We start from the raw sequence: 22498 nt of genomic DNA, 5'->3' as shown, positions 1-22498 counted from the left end.
AGGTCCATGATGGTCAGGTACTGAGCCCCGGCCAACTGATCGAGCAGGTCATCGATGCGTGGCATTGGGTACGCATCGGCGACCGTGACAGCATTGAGCCCCCTGTAGTCCACGCAGAACCGAGTGGTTCGGTCCTTCTTAGGGACGAGGACTACAGGCGAGGCCCAAGCGCTGTTGGATGCCTGGATCACCCCCAGCTTCAGCATCTCGTCAATCTCCTGGCGCATGTGTTGCTGCACCTCCAGGGAGACCCGATATGCTGAACGCCGGATCGGGGGATGATCCCCAGTGTCCACGTGATGGACAGCCAAGTCAGTCCTTCCGGGCTGGTTGGTAAACAACCCCCGGAAGGGGTGTAGGGTGGCCCACAGCTGGGACCGTTGGTCCTCCAAGAGCTGGTGGCCAACCTCCACATCCTCAATGGATCCGCCTGCCCTAACCTGGGCTAGCATATCCAAGAGGGTTTCCGCTTCTCCCTCCTCGGGCAGGTTGCACACGGGGAGCGCACATGCCTCCCGCTCATGATGTGCCTTCATCATGTTCACATGGAAGGGCTTCCGCCTCCCACGGGCAGGGTCCAGGGTGACCAGGTACGTCACAGGGTTGAGCTGCTGGTACACGAGGTATGGGCCTTCCCAGGCTGCCTGAAGCTTGTCCTGTGGTACGGGGACCAGTACCCACACCTTTTGACCCACTTGGTAGGTCCTCTCACAAGCGTTCTGGTCGTACCAACGCTTCTGATCGGCCTGGGCTTGAGCCATATTGTCGTGTACCAGTTGCGTCAAGGCCTGCATTTTGTCCCGGAAGCGCATGACATACTCGATAACCGACACTCCAGGGGTGGCCAAATCCCCTTCCCAAGCCTCTTTCACCAGAGCCAGGGGGCCCCGCACACGTCGCCCGTACAGGAGCTCAAACGGTGAGAATCCTGTTGAGGCCTGTGGAACCTCCCGGTAAGCAAATAACAGGTGTGGGAGATACCGCTCCCAGTCACGCCCATGGGAGTCGACCAACATCTTAAGCATCTGCTTTAAGGTGCCATTGAACCGCTCGCACAGGCCATTAGTCTGTGGATGGTACGGGCTGGCCACCAGATGTCGCACCTGGACCTGCTTACAGAGGGCCTCCATCAGCTGGGACATGAATTGGGTCCCCCGGTCAGTGAGCATTTCCTGGGGAAAACCCACTCGGGAGAAAATCTCCAGCAATGCGGTGGCCACCTTGTCAGCCCGAATGGACGACAAGGCCACTGCTTCTGGGTACCGGGTGGCATAGTCCACTACCGTCAGTATGAAGCGTTTCCCGGAGCTGCTGGGGATGGCCAGCGGGCCGACCAGATCCACAGCCACCCTCCTGAAAGGCTCATCGATGATTGGCAGAGATACTAGTGGGGCTTTGGGGTGTGGCCCCGCCTTCCCCACTCTCTGACAGGTTTCACACGAACGGCAGTAGGCAGCCACATCGGCCCCCATTTTTGGCCAGTAGAAATGCTGGTTTAACCTGGCCTTGGTCTTAGCGATCCCTAGGTGTCCGGCCATCGGAATCTCATGTGCGATCCGCAACAACTCCGTCCGGAACGGATAGGGTACCACCAACTGTCGGTCCCTGGGCCACGCCTCCGGTGAACCCTGCTGGACCGTGGTCCGGTACAGCCGTCCTTGGTCCCAGACCACTCGCTCCGGGTCCGAGTCCGAGGGAGGCTGTGCCGCCTGCACCTTTAGAGCTTTCAGGCTGTCGTCAGCTTCTAACGCTGCCTGAAACCCCTGACTAGATGTGGCCAGAATCGACGAGACTGTCACATCTTCGGTCAGTACCCCGGGACCTGTGTCCTGGCCTCCACCTGACTCGGCTGCCACTTGGTCAGAAGGGGAAGAGCTATCGGACCTCCGGGAGGCCCCTTGGCTTCCAGCACTCCCACTGCGGGTGACAGCGGCCACAGCCGCTGCGACCGTGGGTCGTGCCTGCTCCTCCTCCGTCCCTGACCAAGTCGCCGGTTCAGGCAGACCTACCTGGCTTCCTGACACCCCGGTTGTGGGGGAACCATGCACCGAGATCTTACCTGGGAGCACTTCCGCTCCTGGACCGGCCCCAATCTCACCTGCCTGTTCCCCTCCTGCAGCAACAGAACCCCGCTGTGAAATCTCTGGGGACCCCACATTTGCTGTGGTAGCCCCCACCCCACACACTGGTCCTCCCCCTGCAGCACCCTGCTCTCTGCTTATCCCTGCAGAGGGCAACAGATCCCAGCTCACAGGCTGATTACTTGTAGAGGCATTGTCACACCTTTCTCTGACCCCCTCCCCTGTCACAGCTGCAGCTGTGTGTGTGTCTATGGTGTCTATGCAAGCAGAAATATCAGAGTTCACTCCCTCCTCCCTTACATCATTCATAGATAACACATTAACATTGTCCGGAGGCATGTCAGTACTGGCTGAAGGTTCAGCCCTTGGTTGGGGCCCAAACTGGGAGGTTATCTGCCCCAAATCTGTCCCAAGTAGCACGTTTGCGGGGATCCGATCAGTTACCCCCACCTCCCTCACCCCTCGCCCTGCGCCCCAGTCCACATAAATGTCAGCAACAGGCAGCGCCGGGTCAATGCCTCCAATCCCGGAGACAGCGAGGGTTTTTCCAGGGATCAAGTCTTGGGGGGACACCATCTCAGGCCGCACCAGAGTCACCTCCGAGGCGCTGTCTCGCAGTCCTATGGTCACAGACCGGCCGACGGTGACAGGTTGGAAGCTGTCCAGGGACCTACCACCACCCCCACCCACACAATACACCTTGGGCGGCCCTTGGGACGGGGACGGAGCCGGGGCCTTGGGACGCTGAGGGCACATGGCCTTGAAGTGTCCAGGTAGGTTGCACTGGTGGCACCGTCTTGGTTCTGCCACGGGCCTGGAGAGGGGAGTTGAGGGGGACACCCCCTGCAGTCTAGGGGCAGGTGGGGCAGTCGCAGAATTCATCTTACCCCCTCTCCAGGTGCTGCTGGTGGCTGCTCTCCTGGCTTCAGGAGCCTGATTGTTGGTGTAGTCATCGGCCAGGGCAGCTGTAGCCGTGGACCCCTTTGGCTTCTGGTCTCGGATGAACTGGCGGAGATCCTCAGGGCAGTTCCACAAGAGTTGCTCCGTGATGAACAAGTCCAGGATCTCCGGTCCGGTGGAAAGCTGCAGGCCTTGGGTCCAGTGGTCGGCAGCTCGGGCAAGTGCCCGCCGGTGGTCAGCCCAGGAGTCCTTTGGTCCCTTCTGTAGGCTCCGGAACTTCTTGCGGTAGGACTCTGGGGTGAGGTTGTACTGTTGGATCAGGGCCCGCTTGATGGTGTCGTAGCCCTGATCTGCCTCAGCAGGCAAGTCCCCAAGGATATCCAGGGCCTTACCCCTTAAACGGGGGGTCAGGTATTTGGCCCACTGCTCCTTGTCCAGATGGTGCTGCAAGCAAGTCCGTTCAAAAGCAGTCAAGAAAGAGTCCAAGTCTCCATCCTTCTCCAGCACTGGGAAGTCCTCAACACGGACCTTTGGAAGTTTGGTGTCTTGAAGGTCACGTGTGGCTGATGAGGGCCGGAGCTGAGCTAGCTGCAGCTGGTGGTCACGGTCTGCCTGTTGCCGTCGCTCCGCAGCCTCACGCTCTGCCTGGCGCTCTTCACGCGCTGCCTGCCGCTCTGCCCTGCGCTCTGCCAGGAGTTCCTTGTAGCCCTCCTGGTCTCCAGCCTGGAGAAGGGCCATAGCCATTTGAAGAAGGCTATCCGAGCCTCCCAGGCTCGGTGGAATGGCACGTGGTGATCTGCGGCCCGCTGCGGAGCCTGGTGATTCACTGTCCATTGCAGAGCGGAGGGCTGGCATCTGGCTCGTTGAGGACCCTTCGGCGAGCTCCTCCTCATTTTGTCCAGCAGTGCCAGGTTGTGCGATGTCCTCTGCAGAGCTGTTCTCTGGCGTCGGGCTCTTGGAGGGCTCGTGGACAACCTCCTCATCGTCTCTGGCCTGAGCATCGGCCATTCCTTTGGCTTTGCTCCTGGTGCTCTCAGCCATTCTTGCAGACTTTGGTCACTGACACAGAACTGACACCTGATGCCTCCACACACCTTACAGTATCTGCACTCTGACACTCTAGTGTTGAGCTAGTCTGAAGACCCCAGCAGCCACAGCTGCTGCAGGCAGTCTTTAGTGTCTGGGAGTATGGGTCTCACACTCACACACACTATTATCTCGATCCCACCGCTTGCCACCAATATGTCACAAACCACCGGGGGGGTCACTCAGAAATCCCCCGCGCTGGCTACCAGTACGTCACAATCGGGGGGTAACAAGTGGGGGTCACCCCTCCTTTATACCTCCCGACCGACAGACAGAGCACGTGACGCGCTCTCTAGCGCCCCTCTTATAGTCAGGCCAATTATGGAATTGCCCGACAATAAGCAAGGAGGCCGCTATACTACTTATGCCGATTATTGAAGGGTCCCCGGTGAGAGTAGGGTATATATTCCCCCGACCTCCGCGGGCGGAATATATAAAATCTCCCCGAATCTCACTGGCCTCCCCACAATAATCCTTGGCACAACTCGCTGCCACCAACCGCTTCACGGTAACTATTAGCCGAACACACAGACGTGGGATTCAAGATCGAGATAACAGAACAGCCCAAGATTAATTATATAATTTAATCAGCCTAAAGCACACTAGAACTACAATATATACAATAGAGAATCTACAGAATATACATATGTCAGAGTACAGTTACAATCAAAGCATGGGTTACTAACAGGCATACACAGTTCCAGCAGTTACCTTGTTGCGTCTGGCCACAGGGGGGCGCTGTAGACCAGGTTTCTAGGATCCTTCCCACAGATGTTTCCTACACGTGCCCCCAGCGAAAAGAACACTGGAAAATGGCCGAAGTAGGGTTATCAACCTGGGCAAATCCAGGTCTCCTCCTACCTTCGTGACCTCACAGGGAGCACTGCTCCACCCCTGGCTTGAGTTATGGACAATATCCCAACATGGAATATGGGCCATAACTTTGCCTGGGAGCGTCGTAGGCGGACGCCAACGCTCTCATTGTGACAGTTATGAATTTAGCTACAGAACGAGGGGACTCATGACCTGTCTGCCAGTTCCCCATTGGCTGATATCACGCCTGGGGCATTTCCCAATGTCCTGCTCCCATAAAAAGGGTGTGCCGGCATCGTCCGCATGCAGAGACACCATTTTTATGGTTGCCATATTTATCGGAAATATGGCTTGCGAGATATGAACCATTTTTTACTGGAGTCGTTCTGTCTGGCTATTTCCATAGCCTTGCTAACTAGCTAGCAGCTCCTACTACAGGGTGACGGCAGGGAGTCATCCTGTGTCCATTGTTCCCACACCACCTAATTTCCATATCACAGGACATGGCCATGGAGGTGTAAGTGGAACACTGGGAACAAGAAGGGAGGGGGGCACTGCCAGGGAGTGATGAGGGATTATGACTGGAGTCATAATTCGGTACTGGACTCTACGAGCCGTACCTCAATGGCATCCGCCAACTCTGTAGTTTTGCGCAGGGCCTTGTGGTTAAAGGAATGGAAAGCAGATTCTGCTTCTAAAAAATGTTTAACCAGCTTGCCATTATCTGGAGACAGACTGTTTGGTGAGCAATTGGCGGAAATCATTAAACAGTCCAAAGGTAAGGACTCTTCCTTACCCCAGCCCAGATCAAGCAAACCTCAACAGAGGAAGTGGCAGTCAAAGTTTCGGTCCTTTCGAGGCTCGGGCAAGCCTCAATTCTCCTCGTCCAAAGGGACTCAGAAAGAGCAAAGGAGCTCTGATTCCTGGCGGGCTCACTCACGCCCCAAGAAAGCAACCGGAGGTACCGCTTCCAAGGCGGCTGCCTCATGACTTTCGGCCGCCTCCCTCCGCATCCTCGGTCGGTGGCAGGCTCTCCCGCTTTTGCGACATTTGGCTGCCACAGGTCAAAGACCGGTGGGTAACAGACATTTTGTCTCACGGGTACAGGATAGAGTTCAGTTCTCGTCCTCCGCCTCGGTTCTTCAGAACTTCCCCACATCCCGACCGAGCAGATGCCCTTCTGCAGGCGGTGAATTCTCTAAGAGCAGAAGGAGTGGTGGTCCCTGTTCCTCTTCGGGAACAAGGACAAGGTTTTTACTCCAATCTCTTTGTGGTGCCAAAAAAGGACGGCTCATTCCGTCCTGTTCTGGACCTAAAACTGCTCAACAAGCATGTGAACGCCAGGCGGTTCCGGATGGAATCCCTCCGCTCAGTCATTGCCTCAATGTCTCAAGGAGATTTCCTAGCATCAATAGACATCAAGGATGCTTATCTCCACGTGCCGATTGCTACAGAGCACCAACGCTTTCTACGCTTCGTGATAGGAGACGACCATCTTCAGTTCGTAGCTCTGCCATTTGGTCTCGCGACAGCCCCACGGGTGTTCACCAAGATCATGGCGGCAGTGGTAGCAGTCTTGCACTCTCAGGGACACTCTGTGATCCCTTACTTGGACGATCTACTGGTCAAGGCACCCTCTCAAGAGGCATGCCAACTCAGCTTGACTGTTGCACTGGAGACTCTCCAGACGTTCGGGTGGATCATCAACTTCTCAAAGTCAAATCTGTCACCGACCCAATCACTAACGTATCTTGGCATGGAGTTTCATACTCTCTCAGCGATAGTGAAGCTTCCGCTGGACAAGCAGCGGTCTCTACAGACTGGGGTGCAGGCTCTCCTTCAAGATCAGTCGCACTCCTTAAGACGCCTCATGCACTTCCTCGGGAAGATGGTGGCGGCAATGGAGGCGGTTCCGTTTGCGCAGTTTCATCTGCGCCCACTTCAATTGGACATTCTCCGCCAATGGGACGGGAAGTCAAAATCCCTGGACAGGAAAGTCTCCCTTTCCCAGACGGCCAAGGACTCTCTGCAGTGGTGGCTTCTTCCCACCTCATTATCACAGGGAAGATCCTTCCTACCACCGTCTTGGGCGGTGGTCACGACAGACGCGAGTCTGTCAGGGTGGGGAGCAGTTTTTCTCCACCACAGGGCTCAGGGTACGTGGACTCAGCAGGAGTCCACCCTTCAGATCAATGTTCTGGAAATCAGAGCAGTGTATCTTGCCCTACTAGCCTTCCAGCAGTGGCTGGAAGGAAGGCAGATCCGAATTCAGTCGGACAACTCCACAGCGGTGGCATACATCAACCACCAAGGGGGGACACGCAGTCGGCAAGCCTTCCAGGAAGTCCGGCGGATTCTGATGTGGGTGGAAGCCACGGCCTCCACCATATCCGCAGTTCACATCCCCGGCGTAGAAAACTGGGAAGCAGACTTCCTCAGTCGCCAGGGCATGGACGCAGGGGAATGGTCCCTTCACCCAGACGTGTTTCAGGAAATCTGTCGCCGATGGGGAAGGCCGGACGTCGACCTCATGGCGTCCCGGCACAACAACAAGGTCCCAACCTTCATGGCACGGTCTCGCGATCAAAGAGCGCTGGCGGCAGACGCCCTAGTGCAAGATTGGTCGCAGTTCCGGCTCCCTTATGTGTTTCCACCTCTTGCACTCTTGCCCAGAGTGCTACGCAAGATCAGATCCGATTGCAGCCGCGTCATACTCGTCGCTCCAGACTGGCCGAGGAGGGCGTGGTATCCGGATCTGTGGCAGCTCACGGTCGGCCAACCGTGGGCACTACCAGACCGACCAGACTTACTGTCCCAAGGGCCGTTTTTCCATCGGAATTCTGCGGCCCTGAACCTGACTGTGTGGCCATTGAGTCCTGGATCCTAGCGTCTTCAGGATTATCCCAAGGGGTCGTTGCCACCATGAGACAGGCTAGGAAGCCCACGTCCGCTAAGATCTACCACAGAACGTGGAGGATATTCTTATCCTGGTGCTCTGCTCAGGGAGTGTCTCCCTGGCCATTTGCATTGTCTACCTTTCTTTCTTTCCTGCAATCTGGGTTAGAAAAAGGTTTGTCGCTCGGCTCCCTTAAAGGTCAGGTCTCGGCGCTATCTGTCTTTTTTCAGAGGCGTTTGGCACGCCTTCCTAAGGTGCGCACGTTCCTACAGGGGGTTTGCCATATCGTACCCCCGTACAAGCGGCCGTTAGATCCATGGGATCTGAACAGGGTACTAGTTGCCCTCCAGAAGCCGCCCTTCGAGCCTCTGAGGGAGGTTTCACTTTCTAGACTATCACAGAAAGTGGTTTTTCTGGTAGCGATCACATCTCTTCGGAGAGTGTCTGAGCTGGCAGCGCTATCATGCAAGGCTCCCTTCCTGGTCTTCCACCAGGACAAGGTAGTGCTGCGCCCCATTCAGGAGTTTCTCCCGAAGGTGGTATCCTCTTTTCATCTTAATCAGGATATCTCTTTGCCTTCGTTTTGTCCTCATGCAGTTCATCGGTATGAGAAGGATTTACATTTGTTAGATCTGGTGAGAGCACTCAGAATCTACATTTCCCGCACGGCGCCCCTGCGCCGCTCGGATGCACTCTTTGTCCTTGTCGCTGGCAAGCGCAAAGGGTCGCAGGCTTCCAAAGCCACCCTGGCTCGATGGATCAAAGAACCAATTCTTGAAGCCTACCGTTCTGCTGGGCTTCCGGTTCCATCAGGGCTGAAGGCCCATTCTACCAGAGCCGTGGGTGCGTCCTGGGCATTGCGACACCAGGCTACGGCTCAACAGGTGTGCCAGGCAGCTACCTGGTCGAGTCTGCACACTTTCACCAAACATTATCAGGTGCATACCTACGCTTCGGCGGACGCCAGCCTAGGTAGAAGAGTCCTGCAGGCGGCAGTTGCCTCCATATAGGGGAGGGCTGTCTTGCAGCTCTAACATGAGGTATTCTTTACCCACCCAGGGACAGCTTTTGGACGTCCCAATCGTCTGGGTCTCCCAATGGAGCGCCGAAGAAGAAGGGAATTTTGTTACTTACCGTAAATTCCTTTTCTTCTAGCTCCTATTGGGAGACCCAGCACCCGCCCTGTTTCCTTCGGGATTTTTGGTTGTTTTTCGGGTACACATGTTGTTCATGTTGAACGGTTTTCAGTTCTCCGAGGTTACTTCGGAGTGAATTTGTTTAAACCAGTTATTGGCTTTCCTCCTTGCTTTTGCACTAAAACTGGTGAGCCAGTGATCCCACTGGGGGTGTATAGCCAGAAGGGGAGGGGCCTTACACTTTTTAGTGTAATTGCTTTGTGTGGCCTCCGGAGGCAGTGCTATACACCCAATCGTCTGGGTCTCCCAATAGGAGCTAGAAGAAAAGGAATTTACGGTAAGTAACAAAATTCCCTTCTTTTTGGACCACTCTGACTTCAGAGAATCGATCCAGAAACACGACGCTCATCCAGACAAGCGTTTCTCTAAACGTTCTAAGGATACCCGTTATCCTTTTCCCTCTGAGGTGGCCAAACGCTGGACCCAGTGTCCAAAGGTGGATCCCCCAATTTCCAAGCTTGCGGCTAGATCCATAGTCGCAGTAGAGGATGGCGCTTCACTCAAAGATGCCAACGACAGACAGATGGACCTTTGGTTGAAATCTGTCTATGAATCTATCGGCGCGTCGTTTGCTCCAGCATTCGCGGCCGTGTGGGCACTCCAAGCTATTTCAGCTGGTTTAGCACAGGTGGATGCTTTCATACATCCAGCAGTGCCGCAAGTGGCGTCCCTAACTTCGCAAATGTCTGCGTTTGCGACCTATGCTATCAATGCCGTCCTAGAATCTACGAGCCGTACCGCTATGGCGTCCGCCAATTCTGTGGTTTTGCGCAGAGCCTTGTGGTTAAAGGACTGGAAAGCAGATGCTGGTTCCAAAAAATGCTTAACCAGCTTGCCATTATCTAGAGACAGACTGTTTGGTGAGCCATTGGCTGAAATCATAAAACAGTCCAAGGGTAAGGACTCTTCCTTACCACAGCCCAGAGCAAGTAAACCTCAACAGAAAAAGTGGCAGTCGAGGTTTCGGTCCTTTCGAGGCTCGGGCAAGGCCCAATTCTCCTCGTCCAAAAGGACTCAGAAAGAACAAGGGAGCTCAGATTCCTGGCGGGCTCACTCACGCCCCAGGAAAGCAAATGGAGGAACCGCTTCCAAAGCGGCTACCTCATGACTTTCGGCCTCCTCCCTCCGCATCCTCGGTCGGTGGCAGGCTCTCCCGCTTTTGCGACATTTGGCTGTCACAGGTCAAAGACCGGTGGGTAACAGACATTCTGTCTCGCGGGTACAGAATAGAGTTCAGTTCTCGGCCTCCACTTCGGTTCTTCAGAACCTCCCCACACCCCAACCGAGCAGATGCCCTGCTGCAGGCGGTGGACTCCCTAAGAGCAGAAGGAGTCGTGATCCCTGTCCCCCCTCAGGAACGGGGGCGAGGATTTTACTCCAATCTCTTTGTGGTTCCAAAAAAGGACGGCTCCTTCCGTCCTGTTCTGGACCTAAAACTGCTCAACAAGCATGTGAACGCCAGGCGGTTCCGGATGGAATCCCTCCGCTCAGTCATTGCCTCAATGTCTCAAGGAGATTTCCTAGCATCAATAGACATCAAAGATGCTTATCTCCACGTGCCGATTGCTACAGAGCACCAATGCTTTCTACGCTTCGTGATAGGAGACGACCATCTTCAGTTCGTAGCTCTGCCATTTGGTCTGGCGACAGCCCCTCGGGTGTTCACCAAGATCATGGCGGCAGTGGTAGCAGTCTTGCACTCTCACGGACACTCTGTGATCCCTTACTTGGACGATCTACTGGTCAAGGCACCCTCTCAAGAGGCATGCCAACTCAGCCTGAAGGTTGCACTGGAGACTCTCCAGGCGTTCGGGTGGATCATCAACTTCCCAAAGTCAAATCTGTCACCGACCCAATCACTAACGTATCTTGGCATGGAGTTTCATACTCTCTCAGCGATAGTGAAGCTTCCGCTGGACAAGCAGCGGTCTCTACAGACTGGGGTGCAGGCTCTCCTTCAAAGTCAGCCGCACTCCTTAAGACGCCTCATGCACTTCCTCGGGAAGATGGTGGCGGCAATAGAGGCGGTTCCGTTTGCGCAGTTTCATCTGCGTCCACTTCAATGGGACATTCTCCGCCAATGGGACGGGAAGTCAACATCCCTGGACAGGAAAGTCTCCCTTTCCCAGACGGCCAAAGACTCTGCAGTGGTGGCTTCTTCCCACCTCATTATCACAGGGAAGATCCTTCCTACCACCGTCTTGGGCGGTGGTCACGACAGACGCGAGTCTGTCAGGGTGGGGAGCAGTCTTTCTCCACCACAGGGCTCAGGGTACGTGGTCTCAGCAGGAGTCCACCCTTCAGATCAATGTTCTGGAAATCAGAGCAGTGTATCTTGCCCTACTAGCCTTCCAGCAGTGGCTGGAAGGAAGGCAGATCCGAATTCAGTCGGACAACTCCACAGCGGTGGCATACATCAACCACCAAGGGGGGACACGCAGTCGGCAAGCCTTCCAGGAAGTCCGGCGGATTCTGATGTGGGTGGAAGCCACAGCCTCCACCATATCCGCGGTTCACATCCCCGGCGTAGAAAACTGGGAAGCAGACTTCCTCAGTCGCCAGGGCATGGACGCAGGGGAATGGTCCCTTCACCCAGACGTGTTTCAGGAAATCTGTCGCCGCTGGGGGGTGCCGGACGTCGACCTAATGGCGTCACGGCACAACAACAAGGTCCCAACCTTCATGGCACGGTCTCGCGATCAAAGAGCGCTGGCGGCAGACGCCCTAGTGCAAGATTGGTCGCAGTTCCGGCTCCCTTATGTGTTTCCACCTCTGGCACTCTTGCCCAGAGTGCTACGCAAGATCAGATCCGATTGCAGCCGCGTCATACTTGTCGCCCCAGACTGGCCGAGGAGGGCGTGGTATCCGGATCTGTGGCAGCTCACGGTCGGCCAACCGTGGGCACTCCCAGACCGACCAGACTTACTGTCCCAAGGGCCGTTTTTCCATCGGAATTCTGCGGCCCTGAACCTGACTGTGTGGCCATTGAGTCCTGGATCCTAACGTCTTCAGGATTGTCCCAAGGGGTCGTTGCCACCATGAGACAGGCTAGGAAGCCCACGTCCGCTAAGATCTACCACAGAACGTGGAGGATATTTTTATCCTGGTGCTCTGCTCAGGGAGTGTCTCCCTGGCCATTTGCATTGCCTACCTTTCTTTCTTTCCTGCAATCTGGGTTAGAAAAAGGTTTGTCGCTCGGCTCCCTTAAAGGTCAGGTCTCGGCGCTATCCGTCTTTTTTCAGAGGCGTTTGGCACGCCTTCCTAAGGTGCGCACGTTCCTACAGGGGGTTTGCCATATCGTACCCCCGTACAAGCGGCCGTTAGATCCATGGGATCTGAACAGGGTACTAGTTGCCCTCCAGAAGCCGCCCTTCGAGCCTCTGAAGGAGGTTTCACTTTCTAGACTATCACAGAAAGTGGTTTTTCTGGTAGCGATCACATCTCTTCGGAGAGTGTCTGAGCTGGCAGCACTATCATCCAAGGCTCCCTTCCTGGTCTTCCACCAGGACAAGGTTGTGCTGCGCCCTATTCAGGAGTTTCTCCCGAAGGTGGTATCCTCTTTTCATCTTAATCAGGATATCTCTTTGCCTTCGTTTTGTCCTCATGCAGTTCATCGGTATGAGAAGGATTTACATTTGTTAGATCTGGTGAGAGCACTCAGAATCTACATTTCCCGAACGGCGCCCTTGCGCCGTTCGGATGCACTCTTTGTCCTTGTCGCTGGTAAGCGCAAAGGGTCGCAGGCTTCTAAGGCCACCCTGGCTCGATGGATCAAAGAACCAATTCTTGAAGCCTACCGTTCTGCTGGGCTTCCGGTTCCATCAGGGCTGAAGGCCCATTCTACCAGAGCCGTGGGTGCATCCTGGGCATTACGACACCAGGCTACGGCTCAACAGGTGTGCCAGGCAGCTACCTGGTCGAGTCTGCACACTTTCACCAAACATTATCAGGTGCATACCTATGCTTCGGCGGACGCCAGCCTAGGTAGAAGAGTCCTGCAGGCGGCAGTTGCCTCCCCGTAGGGGAGGGCTGTCTTGCAGCTCTAACATGAGGTATTTCTTTACCCACCCAGGGACAGCTTTTGGACGTCCCAATCGTCTGGGTCTCCCAATAGAGCGCCGAAGAAGAAGGGAATTTTGTTACTTACCGTAAATTCCTTTTCTTCTAGCTCTTATTGTGAGTCCCAGCACCCGCCCTGTTGTCCTTCGGGATTGTTGGTTTGTTTGCGGGTACACATGTTGTTCATGTTGATCGGTTTTCAGTTCTCCGATGTTACTCGGAGAGAATTTGTTTAAACCAGTTATTGGCTTTCCTCCTTCTTGCTTTTGCACTAAAACTGGTGAGCCAGTGATCCCACTGGGGGTGTATAGCCAGAAGGGGAGGGGCCTTACACTTTTTAGTGTAATTGCTTTGTGTGGCCTCCGGAGGCAGTGCTATACACCAATCGTCTGGGTCTCCCAATAAGAGCTAGAAGAAAAGGAATTTACGGTAAGTAACAAAATTCCCTTCTTCCTGGTTTTTCACCAGGACAAGGTGGTTCTGCGTCCGGTTCCGGAATTTCTCCCTAAGGTGGTATCCCCCTTTCATCTCAATCAGGATATCTCCTTACCTTCTTTTTGTCCTCATCCAGTTCACCAATGTGAAAAGGATTTGCACTTGTTAGATCTGGTGAGAGCACTCAGACTCTACATTTCTCGTACGGCGCCCCTGCGCCGCTTGGATGCACTCTTTGTCCTTGTCGCTGGTCAGCGTAAAGGGTCACAGGCTTCCAAATCAACCCTGGCTCGGTGGATCAAGGAACCAATTCTCGAAGCCTACCGTTTTTCTGGGCTTCCGGTTCCCTCAGGGCTGAAGGCCCATTCTACCAGAGCCGTGGGTGCGTCCTGGGCTTTGCGGCACCAGGCTACGGCTCAGCAGGTGTGTCAGGCGGCTACCTGGTCGAGCCTGCACACTTTCACGAAACACTATCAGGTGCATACCTATGCTTCGGCAGATGCCAGCCTAGGTAGGCGAGTCCTTCAGGCGGCGGTTGCCCACCTGTAGGAAGGGGCCGTTTTACGGCTCTATTACGAGGTATTATTTTACCCACCCAGGGACTGCTTTTGGACGTCCCAATTGTCTGGGTCTCCCAATGGAGCGACAAAGAAGAAGGGAATTTTGTTTACTTACCGTAAATTCCTTTTCTTCTAGCTCCAATTGGGAGACCCAGCACCCGCCCCTGTTCCCTTCGGGCTGTTGTTTTTTTGTGTACACATGTTGTTCATGTTGAATGGTTTTCAGTTTTCCGAACTTCCTTCGGATTGAATTTACTTTAGACCAATTTATAAGTTTCCTCCTTACTGCTTTTGCACCAAAACTGAGGAGCCCGTGATGCACGGGGGGGTGTATAGGCAGAAGGGGAGGGGCTTTACACTTTTAAGTGTAATACTTTGTGTGGCCTCCGGAGGCAGAAGCTATACACCCAATTGTCTGGGTCTCCCAATTGGAGCTAGAAGAAAAGGAATTTACGGTAAGTAAACAAAATTCCCTTCTTTTTTTTTTTTTTTTTATAGATGTTGGGTGCAAATCTAAAGCAGAAAATAAGGAAATTGTCTATACAAAATTAATAGAACTAAAGTAAAAACAGTTCAGTAGCTTTGTTTTTTTTCTTCTCCAGAGGATTTAGCTTTTTTTGTTTTCCTCAATGTTTTCTCTTTGCTAGTTTAATGTTTCTCCATAAAGTCATAAAGGAGAACCTATGGTGCCTTTTGTTGAGTTTTCCCTTTAAGTTTGTCTGGTTGATTAGAGTAAATTCAACCTTCTGGCTGCACTTTATGGCTGTCTTAAAGGGAATCCGTTACCAGAGTTTTGCCACCTAATGTGATTGCAGCATTACGTAGGGCAGAGATCCTGATTCCAGCGATGTGTCACTGGGTTGCTTAGTGTTGGTTTGATAATCTACTACTGATTAATCAGTGATTTTATCACTAGAGGACTACTTGGCTGCTGTCAGGTAGTCCAGGATATTCATGAGCTCTGTATAACTGCTAGATCTGCAGCTGAGAAAACATGTATTTTACCAAAATGACAGCAAATAGCTAAGTGACACATCGTTGGAATCAGGGTCTCTGTCTCTACATTATGCTGCTTTCAGATGGGGGAGCAAATACCTGATAGATTCCCTTTAAGTCTAAAACCCAGCAACTACTGCACCTTCTGGGTGCATGATCATTGTCATTGGCCTGTGACTGCTTCCTGATCTTTATACACAGTGCTCATTCATCACAAGAAGGCTGAGACCGTAGTAATGTACGGACTGCGGGCAAGGCACAATGCATCCTATTGGTAGTCAGAGCTGCCTGGTTTCAAATCTTTTTTTCCTCCACATTTGCATATCTACTTTGTGTTATTGAGACTGCTACGTTCTTTTCCTCTGTAGCTGGCGTTTCCTTCCCGTATTCCACAACCTGCAGCCATGGCTCAGCCTGTGCAGAATCAGTTCATGTCGGCAAGTTCGTTCCAGCCATCATCTCCTGTGATGAACAGTGGAGGGATAAATACCAGTAATTTAAATCCTACTTTAGCTGGAACACATTCGACTGGGCAGAGCTCACCTGTACAGGTAGGCCTTTGGTTTTTTTTTGTTAATGTTTTTTGTCGTGTATAATATGCTATGGAAGTTGTCTTATGTGCAGACTTTGTTGCATATGTCACCTTTCTCTGACGCCTCATTGAGGGACACAGGACCATGGACCATGGGTGTTATGCTGCCTATCCATAGGAGGACACTAAGTAGATGCAAAAGCATAGCTCCTCTGCAGTATACACCCCCTGGCTGGGCCAAGCAGCCTCAGTTTTAGCTTAGTGTCTGTAGGAGGCACTACCTTTCAAGGTTTGTTATTTTTTGAGGGCGACTGTTTCCTTTTCGGACCGATCTCCCACTACCATCAACGGGCGGGAACGTGGAGTGTCGCCTGCACGTACCCCCCCCTGCAACGCTGGATCCTGGGCTGGACGACGGGTTACCCAGACACCGATTTTCCAAAGCCCTGGATAGAGGCCTGTGCCCCTATAGCCCAATTCCTCAGCCCCTCTTTGCAGGCTCTTAGTTGAATATGGGACTGGTGTGACCGGACACAGCAAGCTGACTGCTATTTTCACTGCCTGGACTGAAGCACTGTTTAAGGTGAGATCCCCCCCTGACTGGTTTCCCAGACAAAGGGAGAAAAGACGGTGCAGGGAAGGCTTCCAGGACTGCAAACTGTCAGAAGCTTGAATTTACAGTATTTATTATGTCTATTATGTCTATGTATATGCTGATTGCAAGGAGGAGAGCCCCAAGGATCCTGAACACACAGTGTTAACTTTTCTCTAGCTTGTTGGCTGGAGGAGGGGGGGGAGTAACTCCTGTTTGCAGAAAGTCCTGCACAGATAATGGCAGGGGGAGGGCACAGAGCTCAGGAACTCACATTTGCTCTAGCAGAAAACCCGGCTGATAACCACCAGAGACAAGCTGCATGCTGACTGGAGGGAGAGGGAGGAAAACTGTCAGAAGCTTCCTTCACGCCGTTTTTAACTACCCACAGCGGGGGGGGGCACACTGACTTATTCTTCGCGCTCTTTTAGCGATAAGCCCCCCCCCCGTTCCCCGGAGCTTACTCCAGGTTCTGGTGAGGTGCTTGCTGCACTTGTAGCTCTGCTGACTGTTGCTCCCCCTCCTGGCATACTCCTATTAGGAACATGCAGAATTCTAAGGGCATTAAAAGTGCTAAGGCCCACTTAGTCTATTATTCAGCCTGCACTGCCTGCCAGGCTGAGCTACCACGTAAACACACCTCTTCTCTCTGCTAGTCCTGTGCCCCTATAGCCCCCCAAGACCCTCCTGCCACCACCGCCGCAACCGTCAGCCCAGAGCCTAGGGCTCCCAGCCCACCGGAATGGGCACAGTTTCTGTCCCAATCCATGGAAAAACTGTCAGAGCCTGGTGCTGGCTATGCAATGTCGTCCTTCACACCCTTCTGGGTCCCTGGACGGAATGCAGCCTGAGGATACCCCTATGGAGGATCCTTCTGAGATAATCCTGGCATATGCTTCACCGGTTGCAGGGATCAGGAAAAGCGCACACGGCCGGCTGTCTCCAGCGGGCTCTCCCTCGGGAGCACACAGGGCAGGCTCTCCCACACGCTCCACGGCTTCTGAAGAGCTGCAGGAGGGAGAATGCTGTTTGTACCAGGAGGATTCCTTGGTTTCATCACCTCCAGATGATCAAACTGCAATAGACTCCCTTACAGCAGCAATCAACCAAACTCTGCATGTGGAGGATCCCCCATCCACTACCACTGACCATGCGGTCTCCTTAAGAGGGCAAGGAAACCCTAAAAGGTTTTCGCTGATCACCCAGAGTTTCAGGATATCCTCACAAAGCAAAGGGAGAAGCCTGACAGGCGCTTCGGTAACCGAAAACTCATGGAGTCCCGGTACCCTTATGCCTCACCTGCCCCTAAGGGCTGGGCCGATCCGCCCTCGGTCGACCCCCCGGTCTCCTGCCTTGCCACAAAGACGCTCCTGTCTTTACCCGATGGTTCCTCCATCATGGACCCGACAGACAGGTGGAGCACCTCGCCCGCTCTGCTTTTGAGGCTGCGGGTTCCTCCCACTTGCCCTCCTTTGCCTCTGTGTGGGTCGCAAAGGCGATCTCTGTCTGGGCAGAATTCCTTAACACTTCGCTTGAGGAATCCCAGTTCACTCATACCTTCACAGAGGTAACAGCTCAAATTGCTGCTGCGGCGGAGTACCTCATGCAGGCCTCCATGGACGCTGCTACCCGCGCAGCATTTGCCGCTTCAAATACCATAGCCATCCGTAGAGCTCTCTGGCTCCGACAATGGCGAGCGGACTCTGCCTCCAAGAAGTCTCTCACGGGCCTCCCCTTTTTTCCAGACAGATTGCTTGGCGAACGTCTGGACAAGCTCATTTCTGACGCCACGGGAGGAAAGAGTACCTCCCTCCCCCAGCTGAAATCCAGGACGTCCTTCACCAGACGTCCACAGTCCTCGTTCCGCTGCTTTCAGAACTCATTTGGTTGGTCGACATCCCGTGCTGTCCCCGCCACCAGCCGCGGAATACGCAGGGACCGACCTTCTCAGCTCTTCCCTAAACCCACTTTGTCGAGGCAGCCTAGACCGAAACAGTCCAGGACTAGGAGACTCGGCCACGACGTTTTTCCCCCCTCATGACTCCTTCGGCGCCCCGGAAGACACACTCATTGTAGGAGGTCGACTGCGGCTCTTTCAACACATCTGGGCTGCCGCCACAGACGACAAATGGGTGCGAGACCTTGTGTCTTCCGGTTACCACATAGAATTTCGGACCCGACCCCTGAGTCGGTTTTTTCTCTCAAACCCCCAAAGACTCGAAAACGACGCAAAGCTTTTTTTCTCAGCAATCCACTCGCTCCAAACAGCAGGAGTCATAATACCTGTCCCAGACGACGAGAAGTTCGGGGGTTTTTATTCCAACCTCTTTGTGGTCCCCAAAAAGTATGGGTCAGTTCGACCCATCCTGGACCTCAAACACCTAAACAAACATGTGCACGTACGGAGATTCAGAATGGAGTCCCTAAGGTCCATTATTGCATCCATGGTCGAAGGGGCATTCCTCGCATCCATAGACCTCAAGGACGCGTACCTGCACATACCCATCGCCCCAGATCACCAAAAGTTTCTCCGCTTCGCAATTAAGGACTCCCACTTTCAATTCGTAGCTCTACTCTTCGGCCTTGCCACCGCACCAAGTGTCTTCACCAAAGTCATGGCGGCCGCCATGAGCATCCTTCCGGCCAGGGTAGTAGTCGTTCTTCCTTACTTGGACGACCTCCTCATCAAGGCCCCCTCCTTCCGCGACTGCTCAACCAGCGTACAGATCACTGTGGACACCCTATCCCGCTTAGGGTGGCTAGTGAATCTGGACAAATCATCCCCGATCCCATCACGATCCATCACCTTCCTGGGCATGTCCCTGGACACCCGTCGGGGCTTGATCCTTCTCCCTCAGGACATGGCGATCGCTCTTCAACGAGCGGTACGCTGCCTTCTACGTCCTCCATCTCGTTCCATTCGATTCGGCATGAAAGTGCTCGGCAGGATGGTGGCGGCTATGGAAGCAGTACCCTTTGCTCAACTGCACTTCCGCCCACTGCAGCTAGCCCTTCTAGCGGCCTGGGACAAGAGCCCCTTCTCCCTGGACAGACCTCTTCACCTGACGCCTTCAGTCAGGTACGCACTCCGCTGGTGGCTTTGGTCCTCATCCCTATCGAAGGGGAGATCTTTTCTCCCAGTGAACTTGGCTGGTCCTGACCACGGACGCCAGCCTCCTAGGCTGGGGAGCAGTGTACCGGCACCACACTGCTCAAGGACGTTGGACGCCCCAGGAGTCTTTCCTACCCAAAAACATCCTGGAACTCACCGCGATCTTCCTCGCGCTCAGAGCGTTCTGTCTTCTGCTAGCGGGTCGTCAGATTCGAGTCCAATCGGACAATGCGACAGCTGTAGCCTATATCAATCGGCAGGGGGGCACCCGCAGCAAAGCGGCTTATCTCGAGGCCCACAAGATCTTCAGCTGGGCCGAATCGACGGGATCAGTGATATCAGCGGTACACATACCGGGTGTAGAGAACTGGGCAGTACACTTTCTAAGTCACCAAGGCCTGGCCGCCGGAGAATGGTCTCTCCACCCACATGTGTTTCTACACATCTGCACTCGCTGGGGCACACCAGACGTGGACCTAATGGCCTCAAGGTTGAATGCAAAGGTACCCGTGTTCATAGCCAGGTCACACGACCCGCAGTCCATCGGCACAGATGCTCTAGTCTGCTCCTGGCACCACTTCCGCCTGCTTTACATATTTCCACCTCTACCCCTGCTGCCGCGGGTAATCAGGAAGATCAAGGCAGAGGGAGTCCCGGTGATACTGATAGCACCGGACTGGCCCAGGCGCGCCTGGTACGCCGAATTAGTACAAATGCTCACAGACGCACCGTGGCGCCTTCCAGACATCCCAGACTTGCTGACCCAAGGGCCCATTTCCCATCAGAATTCCAGAGCCCTGAAGCTGACGGCATGGCCATTGAGACCTGGGTATTAATAAGAGCGGGATTCTCTCCCGCGGTTATTTCCACCATGATCAGCGCCCGAAAGCCTGCTTCATCCCGCATTTACCACCGTACGTGAAAAATCTTCCTTTCATTGTGCAGGGAAACTAACGTCCAGCCTATGCTTCTGGCCATCCCCAGAATTCTAGACTTTGTACAGTCTGGCTTGCAAGCGGGGTTGGCTCTCAGTTCCCTTAAAGGGCAGATCTCAGCGCTCTCAATCTTCTACCAATGCCGCCTGGCTCAAAAACCGCAAGTCAAGACCTTCCTCCAGGGCATTTCCCATCTAGTTCCCCCATACAAACGGCCGCTGGACCCATGGGACCTTAACCTCGTTCTGGACGGTCTCCAGAGGTCTCCCTTTTAACCCCTCAAGGAATCCTCCCTTGCTCTTCTGTCCTGGAAGGTAACATTCCTGGTGGCAATTACGTCCATCAGACGGGTTTCGGAGCTAGCAGCACTCTCTTGCCGCGAGCCTTTTCTGATCTTTCACCAGGACAAGGTGGTTCTGCGCCCCCTTCCGGATTTCCTTCCAAAGTTTCTTACCCAGTTTCATTTGAACGAGGACATTGTTCTGCCTTCCTTTTGTCCACACCCAGTTCATAGTGTGGAAAGGTCTCTGCATTCGTTAGACCTCGTCAGTGCTCTCAGATATTACATATCCAGGACAGCCCCCTTTAGGAAAACGGACTCTTTGTTAGTCATTCCTGAGGGGCCTAAGAAGGGACAGGCAGCTTCAAAGGCGACTCTAGCTCGCTGGATTCGCTCTGCGATCTAGGAAGTCTACCGCTTGCAACTCAAGCCCATTTTTAGTGGGCTGCGGGCTCATTCCATGCGAGCAGTTGGCGCTTCGTGGGCCATTCGTCATCAGGCTTCAGTGGAACAGGTGTGTAAGGCTGCGACCTTGGTCTAGCCTACATACTGTTTCAAAGCATTACAGAGTCCATACCTAGGTTTCAACTCAGGCAAATCTGGGTAGGAAAATTCTGCAAACGACAGTAGAGCACCTCTCTCAGTAGGCGCTCCAGGCTGTCTGAGACTGGTTCCTAGTCCTTGGGTTGTGTCTTCTTTTATGTTTCCCACCCATGGCATGCTTTAGGACGTCCCATGGTCCTGTGTCCCCCAATGAGGCGTCAGAGAAAAACGGAATTTTGTGTACTCACCGTAAAATCGTTTTCTCTTAGCCATCATTGGGGGACACAGCACCCACCCTGTTGCCCTGTTGGGCCTTGGTTCTCTCAGTACCTTATTTGGTTATGACACTTCTTTTCTCATGTTCCTCTGAGAAGTTTTTACTGTTTTTTTTCGTCCTACTGCTTGTGTACTAAAACTGAGGCTGCCTGGCCCGGCCAGGGGGTGTATACTGCAGAGGAGGAGCTATGCTTTTGCATCTACTTAGTGTCCTCCTATGGATAGACAGCATAACACCCATGGTCCATGGTCCTGTGTCCCCCAATGATGGCTAAGAGAAAACGATTTTACGGTGAGTACACAAAAATCCGTTTTTTGCATGGCAACTGATGAAATGTGACCAAACACCGTACCACACAGTGCCTACAATCAACTTAAGGATGTTTTAGATTTCATTTTTTCTTTTGGTAAATTAATACAAAAAAAATAATACGGAGCACTGGGACTATCAGAATGACTCTGCCTCTGTACACTTCTACACAAGCTTGTGCTTGCCAACCTGCTTTGCACATGATAGTTTATTTGTACCTTGGTTTTTTTTTTATATTTTAGGCCCAGATGTCAAATATATCCCACTCTGTGAGCTCTCCTGCCATACCTCCTCCCGGGTCATCTGTGAATCCGCTCCATTGCCCAAGTAATATACAGCCCCCAATTCATCGTAATTCACCATCCCCTGCCCCAAGCCGCACACCAACACCCCATCACACACCTCCAGGACTGGGCACACAGCAGGGATCAATTACTCCTGAGCCTACGATGTCATCAACAGCATCTTTGCCTCAAATATCATTACCGAACAGCGAGAGTCCTACGCCGCCTCCTCTGCAGGCACCCCCTTCCTTGCCAGTCTCTGCTTCTGTCATTCCAGTTGGTGACCAGTCTGTTCCAACACCACAGCAATCATTAACAAGGCCTCCTTCTCAACCAAACTTGTCAACACCAGTTTCTACCCCAGTTTCTGCACCACCACCATTACAGCTTCATCCAAGCACTCCGGTAAGTCTACACTGTCTGACTTCTAGGTTTCCAGTTCTTGCCTTCATAGGTTAGTTCAGCAATATGAAAACCACCAATGGCTCCTCGCTAGATTTGGCCTTAGGCGTGATCGCTCACATTGTACCTTTCTACATGCTTTCGACACTTTTCCCACCATGAAACCAAGTGGTACAGCAATTGGGTACATGAAGATTGAACCCTACCATT

At 53.5% G+C, this 22498-nt stretch overlaps 1 protein-coding gene across 4 annotated transcripts in view; it reads left to right on the top strand.

The window, feature by feature from the left end:
* EP300 (EP300 lysine acetyltransferase) overlaps positions 1 to 22498 on the top strand; it is a 508128-nt gene that overhangs the window by 189121 nt on the left and 296509 nt on the right. For all 4 annotated transcript variants that reach the window (XM_075321927.1, XM_075321925.1, XM_075321926.1 and 1 more), the window contains exons 13-14: positions 15391 to 15573; positions 21845 to 22291. In XM_075321927.1, coding sequence (XP_075178042.1) covers positions 15391 to 15573; positions 21845 to 22291 — 630 coding nt within the window. The remainder of the gene's footprint in view (positions 1 to 15390; positions 15574 to 21844; positions 22292 to 22498) is intronic.

Source organism: Anomaloglossus baeobatrachus, chromosome 8 (genome assembly GCF_048569485.1).
Source record: "Anomaloglossus baeobatrachus isolate aAnoBae1 chromosome 8, aAnoBae1.hap1, whole genome shotgun sequence".
Lineage (NCBI taxonomy): Eukaryota > Metazoa > Chordata > Amphibia > Anura > Aromobatidae > Anomaloglossus > Anomaloglossus baeobatrachus.
Note: the sequence above shows the minus strand (reverse complement) of the source record. Positions and strands in the feature narration are given on the sequence as shown.